Here is a 14,724-nt window from a genome sequence, read left to right as displayed (position 1 = left end):
CCTATCTGTTGAAGTTGGCCAAATGAGGGATCAATTTGCGGCCTACTTCAACTCAGATGTAGGATGGGTGGAATGGCAAGATCAAATGGTGTAAAAATGTTTTCTTCTGTGTATGTTAAGAAAAAACCTGTGTTGATACCTGTACCGAGTGCACACTGTCTTTTTACACTCCAATACAATAATCAATTGGCCAGGTGTACCAGTGAATTCATGATGCTGTGTTTTGTGCATCATGAATTTACTAGTACTCCTGACCAGGTGACTAAACATACATACACACACACACAAGTTGTATGACCTTTATCATCTCTACAGTTTGTGTTCAATTTGCAGCGACGGTGGAGATAATACAAGTAATATTTGTGTCACATGGCCTGATGTTACAAATAGTGATTTGGGGATGCACTAGCATCTGTCACTCTTTATAACACATGACCCTGTGACTATAAATATTATTTGTAGTATCATCACTGTGGCTTGAGTTTGAACGCAGACTGGAGACATAATAAAGTTTATACAACTTCTACAATACCCAGGCCTGGTGTCATGCTGAAGTGAGGACGTCCAAACTAACGCATCCTGACTTCAGAAAGTTATCACACATGGGCAGGAGAATACACATATGAGTTAAACTGCAGCATCGCTACAGTCTGCTTGAAATATATGCAGACTGAAGCGGTGCTGCAGGTTAAAACTCATGTGTATTCACCTGCCCAGGTGTGATAGTTGTGATACAAGGCCAGGGTATTGTACATATGACAATCATGTCATCAGTTTATTCAACACACTGAATAGAGGATGTGCTTAATTACAAGGTATATCTAGAATCCCCTTGCCTTGTCTCACAAATCGTTAAATGATGATGGTAAAAAAACACCATAGTCAATTAACTTTTTATGATACCTGGCAAGGTAACAATAGATATGCCTTGCACTCAACACCATCCTCTATTCCAGGGTTCCCCAACTCCAGTCCTCAAGGCCAGGGCCATTTTTAGGGGGGACGGGAGGTGCGATCGCCCGGGGCACCACCCAGCCAGGGGGCGCCTGCCTAGTGCCTAGCTGTCTGTGTGGGGTGGGATTCAGCAGGTTCTCCCCGGTTCGGTGGAACCGGTTGTTAAAAATGCAGCCGGTTCCCCGATCCGGGGAGATTCACAGCCGCGATCCGGTACTGTGCGGCCGTGCGCTCTGTTCTGTGACATGGAGGGGGGGTGAATATGCTGCACATGATGGGGGGGCGAATGGGGCTGAACCTGTAAATGATGGAGGGGGGTGAATATGGCTTCACGTGATGGAGGGGGGTGTGGGGGCTGAACCTGTACATGATGGAGGGGGTGAATATGGCTGCACATGATGGAGGGGGGTGAATGGGGCTGAACCTGTACATGATGGAGGGGGGTGAATATGGTTGCACATGATGGAGGGGGGGTGCGGGGGCTGAGCCTGTACATGATGGAGGGGGGTGAATATGGCTGCACATGATGGAGGGGGGTGCGGGGGCTGAGCCTGTACATGATGGGGGGGTGAATATGCTGCACATGATGGAGGGGGTGAATATGGCTGCACATGATGGAGGGGGGTGAAAGGGGCTAAACCTGTACATGATGGAGGGGGGTGAATATGGCTGCACATGATGGAGGGGGTGCGGGGGCTGAGCCTGTACATGATGGAGGGGGATGAATATGGCTGCACATGATAGAGGGGGGTGCGGGGGCTGAGCCTGTACATGATGGAGGGGGTGAATATGGCTGCACATGATGGAGGGGGGTGTGGGGGCTGAGCCTGTACATGATGGAGGGGGTTGAATATGCTGCACATGATGGAGGGGGGTGAATATGGCTGCACATGATGGAGGGGGGTGAATGGGGCTGAGCCTGTACATGATGGAGTGCGGCTGCACTTGATGATGGGGGGTAAGGGGGATTGCACATGATGAAGGGGGACTGCACATAATGAAATGGGGGGTAAGGGGGACTGCACAGGATGAATTGGGGGGTAAGGGGGACTGCACAGGATGAATTGGGGGGTAAGGGGGACTGCACATGAATTGGGTAAAGGGGACTGCACATGATGTGGGGGTAAGAGTGACTGCACATGATGAAGTGGGGGTAAGGGAGACTGCACATGATGAAATGGAAGGGGGATAGGGGGCTGCAAATGATGTAGGGGCACTGCAGATGAAGTGAGGGTTGATAGGGGACTTCAAATTAATGTGGGGGACTGCAAATGATGATGTGGGGGAGAGGATGGGGGACTGCAAATGATGAATTCAGTGTGAGTGACTGGGCACAGCAATTTAATTGAAGGTGGGGGGTGAGGAGAGTGAATGATAAATTGAAGGTGGGGGGAGAGGAGAGTAAATGATCTATCTGGAGAACAAGTAAAGAATTTTGAGTGTGGGGGAGTAAGTGATGTATTGAATGTGGGGTAGAGCAGTTGATAATGAATAAAGGGTGGGAGAGAAAGACATGACAATGAATTGATGCAGGAGGGGCATGTAAATATAATGAATCAGTGTTAGGGTTAGAGCGGGAGGTACATAGTGGGGGGGCGTTGAGGTTGAAGTGCCTGGTAATGAATTGGGGGAAAGAGTACAGGTGCTAATTTATATATTAAATGGGGAAAGTGACATTTATAGTTAGTGGGTGCACATTGGTGGATTATAATTTATATTTCGAATGGTGGGTTGCATAATAACCAATTATGTATTAATGGTGGGTGCACGTCTGTATTCAGATGTGTAGTGTAGAAGGGAAAAAGTGGGGAATGTGCTCTGGAAGCCGTGCTCTAGGTAACTGTGTTATTTCATGCAGAGACGAGTCTTGGCTGGAAGAAGTGATGGCGGTATGTGCTGGATGAAAAAGAAAAGCAAAGATGAAGGACTTCAGCTAGAGACGTCACTGGTGAGTCAGTGTGTTACCTGCACACTGACAGTAAATATAGAGTTCCTGTATACAATTGCACTTAGTATTGTGTTTTTAATTAATGATCAGTATTGTAGTATTCAGTCACTATCTGGTGGTAATATGTGGTCTGGTCATGGTGTGGCGCTATTTGTTTCTTGTATGTGGTATTAATCGGTGACTATGTGGTGGTAATATGTGGTCTGGCCATGGTACGGCGCTATTTGTTCCTTGTATGTGGTATTATTCGGTGACTATGTGGTGGTAATATGTGGTCTGGTCATGGTGTGACGATATTTGTCCGGGTATTCAGCATGTTAATGTTCGGGGGGGGCGCTTTTTCGATGTTCGCCCTGTTGGCAAAATTCCCTAGAAACTGCCCTGCTCAAGGCCCACCAACAGATCATGTTTTCAGGATTTCCTTTGCATTGCACAGGTGAAGCAATTATCACCTGAGCAATACAAAGGGAATCCTGAAAACATGATATGCTCGTGGGCCTTGAGGACTGGAGTTGGGGAACCCTGCTCTATTCAGTCTGTGCAATATTAGCAGACTGAAGAGACTGGTGGTGAAAATACAAGTCATAGATTTGTGTTTTTGACTACACATATCTCCAAGACTGACACAAGAAACATGTGTAGGTAATGAAGCTACGTGGTGTCAAAAACGCAAAGTGTACGGCGCAGTGTGTGTAGGCGGCGAAAGACACATTAATCAAACCGTATTTGGTGAAAGCAGAATTGCACATATATATATCTAGCAGGAAACACAACAGTATCATCAGGAACAAAAGTCAAAGCAGGATCAATACAGCAGTAAAATAGACAATGCAGTCACTGTTGATCCTGAGGACACTGTTGTGTTTCCTGCTAGAATATATCTAGCAGGAAACACAACAGTATCATCAGGAACAAGAGCCAATGCGGCATCACAGAGCATGGAAATACTTACTAAACACCTTTTTGGAAGTTGGAGGGGCGCTAGCCCAGCCATCCACCACCTCATTCCAGAGCTGCCGGGTCACCACAGTGTCCTTGTACTGCTGGTCATGGCTGTCCCTCAATGGGACACGCTCCTGGACCAGGCAGATCAGGTGCTCATTATCCAAGTAAATGTCTTCATCCCATTGTGGAACCTAGAAAAAAAAACATTATAATCTTGGAAATTTTGGAGAATGAAAAAGATAGAAAAAGAAACAGAAAAGAAGAAAGATAGAAGATGAAAAAACAGGACAGAAAAAAAGGAAGAGGAAAAATAAATTTAAAAAAAGGGACATTCAAAGACTGTATACTTACAATCCGTCTCCTCGCCGGGACTTGGCTAGGCTGCTCCCACTGTTCTGCCTCACTTGCCGAGTCCGATGATGAGGTCTGTAAAGAACACATTATTACACATTTGTAGAGGCAGCTATATTTACCCAAAGGCTGCAAGATCCTCACCTCATGCTCTGCTTGGGCCAGTTCTTGCTGGGATGGAGATTATTCCGATCGAGAAGACATGCTGGAATTTAAACAAAAAAAAATTAGTACATAATTTAAAAGGACAGACAGACATTATGTTGAAGAATACTCACATTTTGGCTGCTGCAGCTTGTATCCAAAGTTGGAAGGCTCTTGTCTGTTCAAGGCTGTCTTATCTCTTCAAGGCTGTCTGTAGAGTAAGTGGTCTGCCACTGCAGACATCTTCCTTTATGTACACTCCTTCCAAACATTGTTGCTTGTGTAGGGGGTGGTTTAAACCAGTGTCTAGACATTGTTTACTCTAAAATCACGTGCGCACAAAAAGCGCTGACGTGCGTACGACCATGTGCACGCCAGCGACCCCATAGACTGTAATGTTATTTTTATGCGCATTCCGTGCTCACACGTGCGCCTGCGATTTTTTTACGAGGTTGGACGGAACAAAAAATGTAACATGTAGCATCTGGCGCGTCTGGGCGCACACCTGGAAAATGCGCAGCGCACGAAAACGCTGATGAATGCATGCAAGCGCTAGACACTGCGCCCGCCATTTTAAAGATAGGGGACCGTTGCGCGTGCGACCAATGGCGCATGATGCGCTGTGCGATAAAACGCTAGTGTGAAACCAGCCATACTTATATGTTTCAATAGTCACCATGCAAATTCTGTGTCTAAATCCTCATCTGTCAGCTAACAATCCACGTGCAATGTAAGTAGATGTAGTATTTTACACCTCATTCACATGCAGCAGAAACTATCACACAGAAAAAGTACTGCACAATTAAATGGGTTCTCCATTCTTAACCTTCAAGTCTACAATCACTCTATGTAACTGCAGACTTGTGAATCCTCACATCGTGCGCACTGCACGCTGTTAGGCTTCTCTGGTGCTGGGGCCGGGTGCGGTTACCTTGTGACCATAATATATGCATACTCCCGGCTACATTCCACTAGACTTTTTTCGGCCTCTATCAACACACACTTACATTGAGTTAGGCTGCACCCATCTAGTCAGAATGTGCTAAAGGCCAGAATGGGAACATTACTACAGAAAGAGGACAGGTTGTAGGGGCTAATTAAGGGATATTATTACTGCAGTGAAATATTTTATTTTTGAAGATGCAGTTTTCAATGTGTGTGTGTGGGGGATCTTGTTACTGTGCAGGGCGACATTGTGACGCTGTTTTTCTTCATCTGGTGAAGTATAGATGTTGTTGAAAAATTGAGGAATGTGCTATGAAAACAGTGCTCTAGGTAACTGTGTGTTATTTACTGCAGAGACGAGTCCTGGCTGTAAGAAATGATGGTGATCTGCGCTGGATGAAGAAGAAAAGCAAAGATGAATATCTTCAACTAGAGACATTACTGCTGAGTCAGAAAGTTACCAGTATACTTAAAATATACATATGTACTATATAGAGAGCTCCTGTGTATAGTGTCACTGGTGATCCCTCTATTACCTGTACACCGACACTATATACTGAGCTCCTGTGTATAATATTACTGGTGAGTCACTGCATTATCTGTACACTATACACTATAAACAAAGCTGTGTATAATGTCACTGGTGAGTCCTTATATTACCTGTACACGGTCACTATACACAGAAGCTCTGTATACAATGTCACTAGTGATACCAGTATTACCTACCTGTTCACTATAAACTATATAAAGAGTGATTGTGTATAATATCACTGTATTATCTGCATATTATATACAGAGTTCCTGTGTATAAAGTTACTGGTGATCACTGTATTACCTGCACACTATATACAGAGCTCCTGTGTATAATGTCACTGGTGATTCGCTGTATTACCATGTAAACTGACACTATACACTGTATACTAAGTACAACGCTCCTGTGTGCAATAGCACATATGGTAATATTAGTATTGTGTTGTTGTTTTTTTAATGAACAATATTGTAGTATTCGGTCACTATGAGGTGGTAATATGTGTTCTGGTCATGGTGTGAAGGTATTTGTCCCTGTATGTGGAATTATTCAGTTACTATGTGGTGGTAATATGTTCTCTGGTCATGGTGTGAAGGTATTTGTCCCTGTTTGTGGTATTATTCGGTTAATATGTGGTGGTAATATGTGATCTGGTCATGGTGTGGTGGTATTTGTTCCTTGTATGTAGTATTATTTGGTCACTATGTGATGGTGGTAATATGTAGTCCGGCCATGGTATGACGGTAATTGTCCATTGTATGTTGTGTTATTGGTCATTTTAAAAAATATATGTGACTCATTACCTTAAAGAAAATAAAGAAAAATATATCTAAAAAGAGTATTGGGTATTTTAAGAAATTTTTAATAGGTTAGGATAGGGCCCAGCCAAAATAGTCTACCATGTTGTGGTGGCAGCTTAAAAAATCTTTTGGGCAAAATAAAAGCTGATGGCTGTGTATGTGATATGGAGTTCAATGAGAACTTTTTATGTGTGATTGGTGAGGACCTGATGCAGAAGTGGAGTTTTTCCAAGAGTGGGCAGTGGGACTGTGGAAGGTTCGAAGAGTGAGTTGAGCCTGGGAGAAGGGTGGAGCATGGGAGGAGTCTTAAAGGGGTCAGAAAATTTTGCCAGTATGGGGTCCTGAAATTCCTGGTGGCCACCTTGGTGCACAGTGCATGCGATGTGAGGATTCACAGGTCATCAGTCACATAGAGTAACTGGAGACTTGTAGTTAAGACCAGAATACCTCTTTAATGGTTGAGAGAACAATTAAAACAGTTTACTGGTGTCTGACATTTGACAAGTGCTCCCATCCTCACTCATTGCAGTATTCTGTTTTAACTACGGAACACTCTTCCAGAGCATGAATGCTGATGGAGAGGAATTTGACAAGACCTGTTCATTAGCGACCTCCATTGAATAACTTTGAATGTAGCACTGTGTTACTTTCTGGGTAGTGTTCGTTAACGGAGGCAGTTGATAGAAGGGTTTGGTGACAGATGGATATGCCCCTCCAAAAGCACTATATTTATTAGTTTCCATGCTATTTGTGAAACTAAGGATAATTTGGGCAACCCTTGTAAATTTTCCAGTTGGACCAGATTTCTCATGGAAAAGATACAGAATAGCCCCATTGCATTACTTAGGGTTAATCTTCAGATCCATTGGCACTCCTGCAGCAGAAATCAGAATGTCACTCATGGATTTTTCATAAAATTCTTTGAAAATTATTTTACCTAACGAAAATCCTTAATGTGTTAACATATCCAAAGATCGTATGGCTGGATTGGTGGTCCATGCTGGAAACTGAATTGGATTATGAACCTGAGAACACCACCCGGCAAATAATTACTAATAATAAACAATAATTCAAGCACACAAGTAGTACTGAACTGGAAGGTGCCCAAACCATGTAAGGTTTAACCAATCTAACAAGCACTTTTCTGGCACAGCACCCAACATGTGTATTATGTCTCATAATTAGTTTGGTCGCTGATGACTATAATCTTTTGAAAGCTTTATCATAATGATTTATTTATCGGAATTGCCATGTAATCTCACAAAGTCCTAAATCATTCTGACCCAGCCCAAACGCCATGTCTTTACAAGGTTCTGGGCTCCCAATACATAATGTTCCTACTTTCCAAGAGCTATGTACACACGATCATGTAAAAAAAATCATCCGAGTATATAAAACAATTGTCCGAGCATCATCCAGAAAAAAAACGGCGATTTTTCCTTTTGTTTGTTTTGTCATCAATAACGGCATGCTTATGTCTGTTTACTACATCTTATGCCATCTGTTTTCCTACATCAGAAGTTAATTCAATTTACAAGACCAAATACAGTTTCTGATGTTAATAACTGCAATGTATCCTTCAAAATTAAATGCTATATGGATGATCCGTATGTGATTTATTTTTTTTGTACACCCATAGACTTGAGTGGGCGAGTCTCATCCAAAACTCAGAAGAGATTGGTACATACTGCAATATGATTTTCACATGGACATTTCTGTTGATCCGAGAGAAGAAAAAACCTGTCATCTGAACCTATTGAAAAACATTGGTCCTAGTGCTATCTGTGTGAGGTCACTTTTTTCCACAGACTCCAATCGCACCACTCACAAAGTGGACTCACATATGCATCAGAAGGCTCATGTGATCAGAAAACTAGTCCAATACAAGCAATAAGTGTTTTCTGCACATCTACAATAATTATCCTAACTGTCAACAAATTACACAATTCGTAAGAGGCTCTTATTTGTCCACCACAGGAAATCCCCGACTAAGGTGAAAGTCCCAATTTTTGATTATAGGTGCAAGAGGAGTGTGAGAAGAGCAAACATTTTATCATTTTCATAGGTGATCCCAAAGTGCCATGGAATGGGATAATGGGGGAGATTCTGCAGCATGCCAAGGCGCTAAACTAGACCATAAATTGAGCATTTTAAAATTATAGTTAACCCCTTCATGACTGTAGGTAATTTTGTTTTTTTTGCTCCCCTTCTTCCCTTAGCCATAACTTTCTTGTTTTTCATGCAATATGGCCATGTGAGGGCTTGTTTCTTGCGGGACAAGTTGTACTTTTGATCGACATCATTGGTTTCAACATATTGTGTACAGGAAAAGAGGAAAAAAAAAATCCAAGTGCGGCGAAATTGCAAGCAAAGTGCAAATCAACAATTGTTTTTTGTTTGTTTTTTTTACTGTGTTCACTAAATGCTAAAACTGACCTGCCATTATGATTCTCCAGGTCATTATGAGTTCATAGACAACAAACATGTCTAGGTTCTTTTTTATATACAGTAAGTGGTGAAAAAAAATTCCAAAGTTTGTTTAAAAAAAGCGCCATTTTCCAATACCCGTAGTGTCTCCATTTTTCATGATCTCGGGTTGGGTGGGGGCTTATTTTTTGCGTGCCGAGCTGACGTTTTTAATTATACCATTTTAGTGCAGATACAATCTTTTCATTACCTATTATTGCATTTTAATTGAACTGTATGGCGGTTTGTTTTTTGTGGGACAAGATGACGTTCTCAACGATTCCATGTTTATTTATATCCGTCTTTTTTACCACGTTTTATTCCAGTTTTTGTTCGGCGGTATGATGAGAAAGCATTGCTTTTTTGTCTTTTTTATGGTGTTCACTAAAGGGGTTTACTAGTGGGACAGTTTTATAGGTCGGATCGTTGCGGACGCGGCAATTTGAAATATGTGTACTTTTATAGTATGAAATAATATTTTATACTAATTGTTACTTTTTGGTCATCATCATAATGAAGACCTTACCTATATTTTATAGTTACCTGATCAGTGTTGCCTCATATTTAAGTGCATCTATGCCAGTATAATTATCCTAATAATGTTATAATTGGCTTATAATTTAGTGCCCGAAACTCCACAGCAGGTGTGGTCTTGCTTATACAGAGGTTATAAGGTTACACTGTTAATATCGAGGTCTAGACCTGTCCACAAGCATTATCCAAAAATTCAAGCTCAGCAAAGAATTACCATTGCCAAACCTGTATAGCAGGGGTCCTCAAACTTTTTAAACAGGGGACCAGTTCACTGTCCGTCAGATCATTGGAGGGCCAGAATATAGTTTAAAGAAAACTATGAACAAATTCCTATGCACACTGCACATATCTTATTTTGAAGTGAAAAAACAAACAGGAACAAATACAATATCTAAAATGGAGAACAAGTAAAGTTAAATCAACAAACTTGGCGGTATTTTAATGGGAACTATGGGCCTGCTTTTGGCTAAAGAGATGGTCAATATCCGTTCCATATTTGTCACTGCTAGTCATAACAAGCGAGGCAAGTGTTCGTCACTTAGTCTAGATCTGGTTGGAGATTTCAGATGTTTCATTCTGGAAAAAGTCTGTTCACAGACCTAAGTGCTGACAAAGATGGTTACCATTTTGAGTGCATGGTTCCTGAGATTAGGATATGTCTCAGAGGGGAGAGATGCATAGAAATTAGGAAGGCTGCTTGACTTGAATGCGTCTTTCAGAGACTCACAATTCTGCAGTTCAGCCAGTTCCATTTGGTAAAGTGTATCCACATTTTCAATGTCAATAGAAAATGGGTTATTGAAGCGCTGTATGTCTTGTTCATGGAGATGAAGCTCTTTAAATATAAATTGGAACTGCTTTTGTAACTTTTCCAGTGAATCCACACATTTTGTTTGGGAATGAAACCAATGGTTTTTCCACTAACAGATTTTGAGTTGTGGGAAGATGGCAGAAATTTTCCTCCTTCACTTGTTTGATGAGGAGGCCTAATTTTACTTCAAATGCTTTCACATGTGATTGCATATCACAGATGAGCTTCCCCTTTCCTTGACATTGCACATTGAAACTGTTAAGTAAGGGTACCATTTATACTTAGTGACGCACCAGCGATCCAACAACGATAAGACCTGGTAAGGATCGCTGGTGGTCGCTAAATGGTCGCTAGTAAGCAGTCAAACAGTCAGATTTACCCAACGAAGCAGTAACGATCCAGCGATCCATGTAGCGACCTCGGCGGCCGTTGGGACCTTGTCACACAGCAGCAGGGGCAGGACTACCGCGGTCGCAGGGGTCACAGCTGCGACGGGGCCCAGAGACCTCAGGAGCCCGATCGCGGAGCTGCAGCCACTCATTGGCTGTGCAGCTCTGTTCTTTGATTGGCTGCAACTAGCTGCTCTGTGCGCACAGGACCTGTGATGAGGTCACAGGAGGGGAGAAGTCAGGGGGTCACATGATCAGGGGCCTCTGAGGCCCCTGATCATGTGACCACCTGACTCCTCCCCTCCTGGGACCTCATCACAGGTCCTGTGCGCACAGCCCTCAGTGACATTGTATGCAGGACTCTGCTGTGCTGGTTGTCATGGTGCACTGCTGGATGAGGGTATATTTATGTGTGGGGTGAGGGGTTTACAGGGTGGATGTAGCAGAGCCGTGTGTGTATGAGGTGTGGGGAGCCGTATGTGTATGAAGTGTATGGAGAGGAGCTGTGTGTACGAAGTGTACGGAGCGCAGCCGTGTGTGTATGAGGTGTACGGAGCGGAGGCGCATGTGTACAAGGTGAGTGGAGCCGTGTGTGTGCGAAGTGTATAGAGCGCAGCCGTGTTTGTGCGAGGTGTATGGAGTGGAGCTGTGTGTACGAGGTGTACGGAGCTGAGCCATGTGTGTACGAGGTGTGCGGAGCAGAGCCGTGTGTGCAAAGTGTATGGAGCGCAGCTGCGTGTGTACGAGGTGTAAGGAGCGGAGCCGTGTGTGTACAAGGTGTACAGAACCCAGCCGTGTGTGTACGAGGTGTACAGAGCGCAGCCGTGTGTGTGCAAGGTGTACGGAGCGCAGTCATGTGTGTACGGAGCGCAGCCGTGTGTGTACGAGGTGTACGGAGCGGAGCCGTGTGTGTACTAGGTGTACGGAGTAGAGCCGTGTGTGTACGGAGCGCAGCCGTGTGTGTACGAGGTGTACGGAGCGAAGCCGTGTGTGTACTAGGTGTACGGAACGCAGCCGTGTGTGTATGAGGTGTACGGAGCGGAACCGTGTGTGTGCAAGGTGAGCAGAGCCATGTGTGTATGAGGTGTACGGAGTAAAGCCATGTGTGTACGAGGTGTACGGAGTAGAGCCGTGTGTGTACGAGGTGTACGGAGCGCAGCCGTGTGTGTATGAGGTGTACGGAGCGCAGCCGTGTGTGTACGAGGTGTACGGAGCACACCCGTGTGTATACTAGGTGTACGGAGTGCAGCCGTGAGTGTATGAGGTGTACGAAGCGGAGCCGTGTGTGTACAAGGTGAGCAAAGCGTGTACGAGATGTACAGAGCAGAGCCATGCATTGGGGGGGCCCATTTGAAAGTTCGCACCGGGACCCATAACTTTGCAGTTACGCCACTGCACAGCAGCGATTCTGGCGACTCCCGTCTGCGTCCATGATTTCTGAGTCACTAACGAGGTCGCTCGTCGGTGTCAAACACAGCGATGCGGGCTGGCCAGTGGGACACTAGTGATCAAAAAATGACCCAGGACATTCGAGCACGATCAGCGATATCGCAGCGGGGGCCTTGTCGCTGCTAAGTGTCACATGTAACGAGATCGCTGGCGAGGTCGCTGTTACGTCACAAAATCGGTGACGCTTCAGCGATCTCGCTATGTGAGACAGGGCTTTAACTCTGCATCATTGAGCTCTGGTACTTTTTTGTTTTTTTGAAAGTAAAATAGCTGTAATCTGTGGAAGTAAGTCATAGAAATGTTTCAAAACTCTCCCTTGACTCAGCCAATGGACTTCTGTGTGATACAGAACATTTTCATAAGCAACATTTAGCTCAGACAGAAATTCCTGAAATTGTCTGTGGTTTAATGCATTAGTTCTAATGAAGTTAACACAAGATACCACAATTTTCATAACAGAGTTCCACTTCAGTGATTTACTACACAGCACCTGTTGATGGATGAGGCAGTGTATGGCTATTGGATGAGAATGGTTATGCTTGTCCATCTCTTGGTTAATGCGAGCAATTACTCCTTTCTTAGACCCCACCATGCTAGGAGCACCATCAGTTGTCACAATGGCTAGTTTAGCCCAGTCTAGCTCCAAACCATTCACAGTTTGGCAAACCTTTTCATAGATATCCTCTCCTGTACTTGTTCCTTTGATGCTTTGCAGTGAAGCAAGCTCTTCTGTGACTTCGAAATAATCATTCGTCCTACGAATAAAAATTAGAAGTTGTGCGGAATCACGAATATCATTACTTTTGTTGAGTGCCAAGGAAAAATAGGAAAGGTTTTTTGTGGAGTTTTGCAAATGCTGATGCAAATTGTCTCCCATTTCTTCAATTCTTTGTATAATTGTAGGTCTTGAAAGACTCACTGTACTAAATAAATCGTAATTCTCTAGACACATCTCTTTGGCAACAGAAAGAAGGCATTCTTTAACAAATTCTCCCCACGAATGGTCTGCCAGTGCACGCTATTAGGCTGGTTACACATTAGCGTTTGTGTCCGCAGCATCGAGCTGCATACTTCTTCCCTTAAGATCCGCCTACTTCCGCAGGTATCCTGCGTACCTATATTTAACATTGTGTACGCAGGGTTCTGCGTTGTATGCGGATGCGTTCCCGTGCGTCATTTTGATGTGCCCTCAGAACGCAACATGCAGAAGTAGGCGGATCTTAAGAGAAGAAGTACGCATCCCTATGCTGCGGACACAAACGCTAGTGTGTAACCGGCCTTAGCATGGCAAATTGAAAACTTGCTCGCGGTGATGAAATATTTAGCTACTGTTTCACAAAAGTATTTTGCTGAGTTGTCAATGTATATTTCAGTTTTAATATTTAATCTTTTCTCACTTCTCCAACCAAACAATCATATTTATCTTTATGTTGAGTTTGATAGTGTTGACGCAAATCGTATTCTTTGAACACAGACTCTATATTCTGGCATATCAAACACACAGCACTTTCCTTGTACTGCATGAAAAAGTAATAATAAGTCCACTGTTCTTTGAATATCCTACACTCCAAGTCTTTCTTGATATTATTGTTTCATAGGGATTCCAAATTGCTATTAGTAAAATACCAACATATATACAGCACTACAAAAACAATATACCAGCAATAAAATTGCCCACTCAGAGACATACAGACTGCACTGCCCATCAATGCAGTCTGATCAGTGCCCATCCATGCAGCCTTGCCAGTCCATATCATTTCAGCCTCACCAGTGCTCAAATTGGTGGAACTCCACTTTTACCTCAGGCTCAGACTAGTGTGGTGCGAGAGTCCCCAATAGGCAGGTAAATGTCCCCAATAGGCAGCATAGTCACCAATAGGCAGGTAAATCCCTAATAGGCAGCATAGGTCCCCAATAGACATGATAGACCGGACCCGGCGTTAAAAAATATACATATATACACTCACTGGCCACTTTATTAGGTACACCATGCTAGTAACGGGTTGGACCCCCTTTTGCCTTCAGAACTGCCTCAATTCTTCGTGGCAGAGATTCAACAAGGTGCTGGAAGCATTCCTCAGAGATTTTGGACCATATTGACATGATGGCATCACACAGTTGGCGCAGATTTGTCAGCTGCACATCCCTGATGCGAATCTCCCGTTCCACCACATCCCAAAGATGCTCTATTGGATTGAGATCTGGTGACTGAGGAGGCCATTTGAGTACAGTGAACTCATTGTCATGTTCAAGAAACCAATCTGAGATGATTCGAGCTTTATGACATGGCGCATTATCCTGCTGAAAGTAGCCATCAGATGTTGGGTACATTGTGGTCATAAAGGGATGGACATGGTCAGCAACAATACTCAGGTAGGCTGTGGCGTTGCAACGATGCTCAATTGGTACCAAGGGGCCCAAAGAGTGCCAAGAAAAAATTCCCCACACCATGACACCAC

At 43.8% G+C, this 14,724-nt stretch overlaps 1 protein-coding gene across 1 annotated transcript in view; it reads right to left on the bottom strand.

Moving 5' to 3' along the window:
* The window catches only part of SP6 (Sp6 transcription factor), a 111,017-nt gene extending 99,999 nt beyond the window's left edge, over positions 1 to 11,018 (bottom strand). The window contains exon 1 of the mRNA XM_073572461.1: positions 10,807 to 11,018. Within this exon, the coding sequence (XP_073428562.1) occupies positions 10,807 to 10,968 (162 nt within the window). The 5' untranslated portion in view covers positions 10,969 to 11,018. The remainder of the gene's footprint in view (positions 1 to 10,806) is intronic.
* Positions 11,019 to 14,724: the final 3,706 nt, after the last annotated feature.

Source organism: Dendrobates tinctorius, unplaced genomic scaffold (genome assembly GCF_039654945.1).
Source record: "Dendrobates tinctorius isolate UK_male_01 unplaced genomic scaffold, ASM3965494v1 ptg000032l, whole genome shotgun sequence".
NCBI classification, from domain to species: Eukaryota; Metazoa; Chordata; class Amphibia; order Anura; family Dendrobatidae; genus Dendrobates; species Dendrobates tinctorius.
Note: the sequence above shows the minus strand (reverse complement) of the source record. Positions and strands in the feature narration are given on the sequence as shown.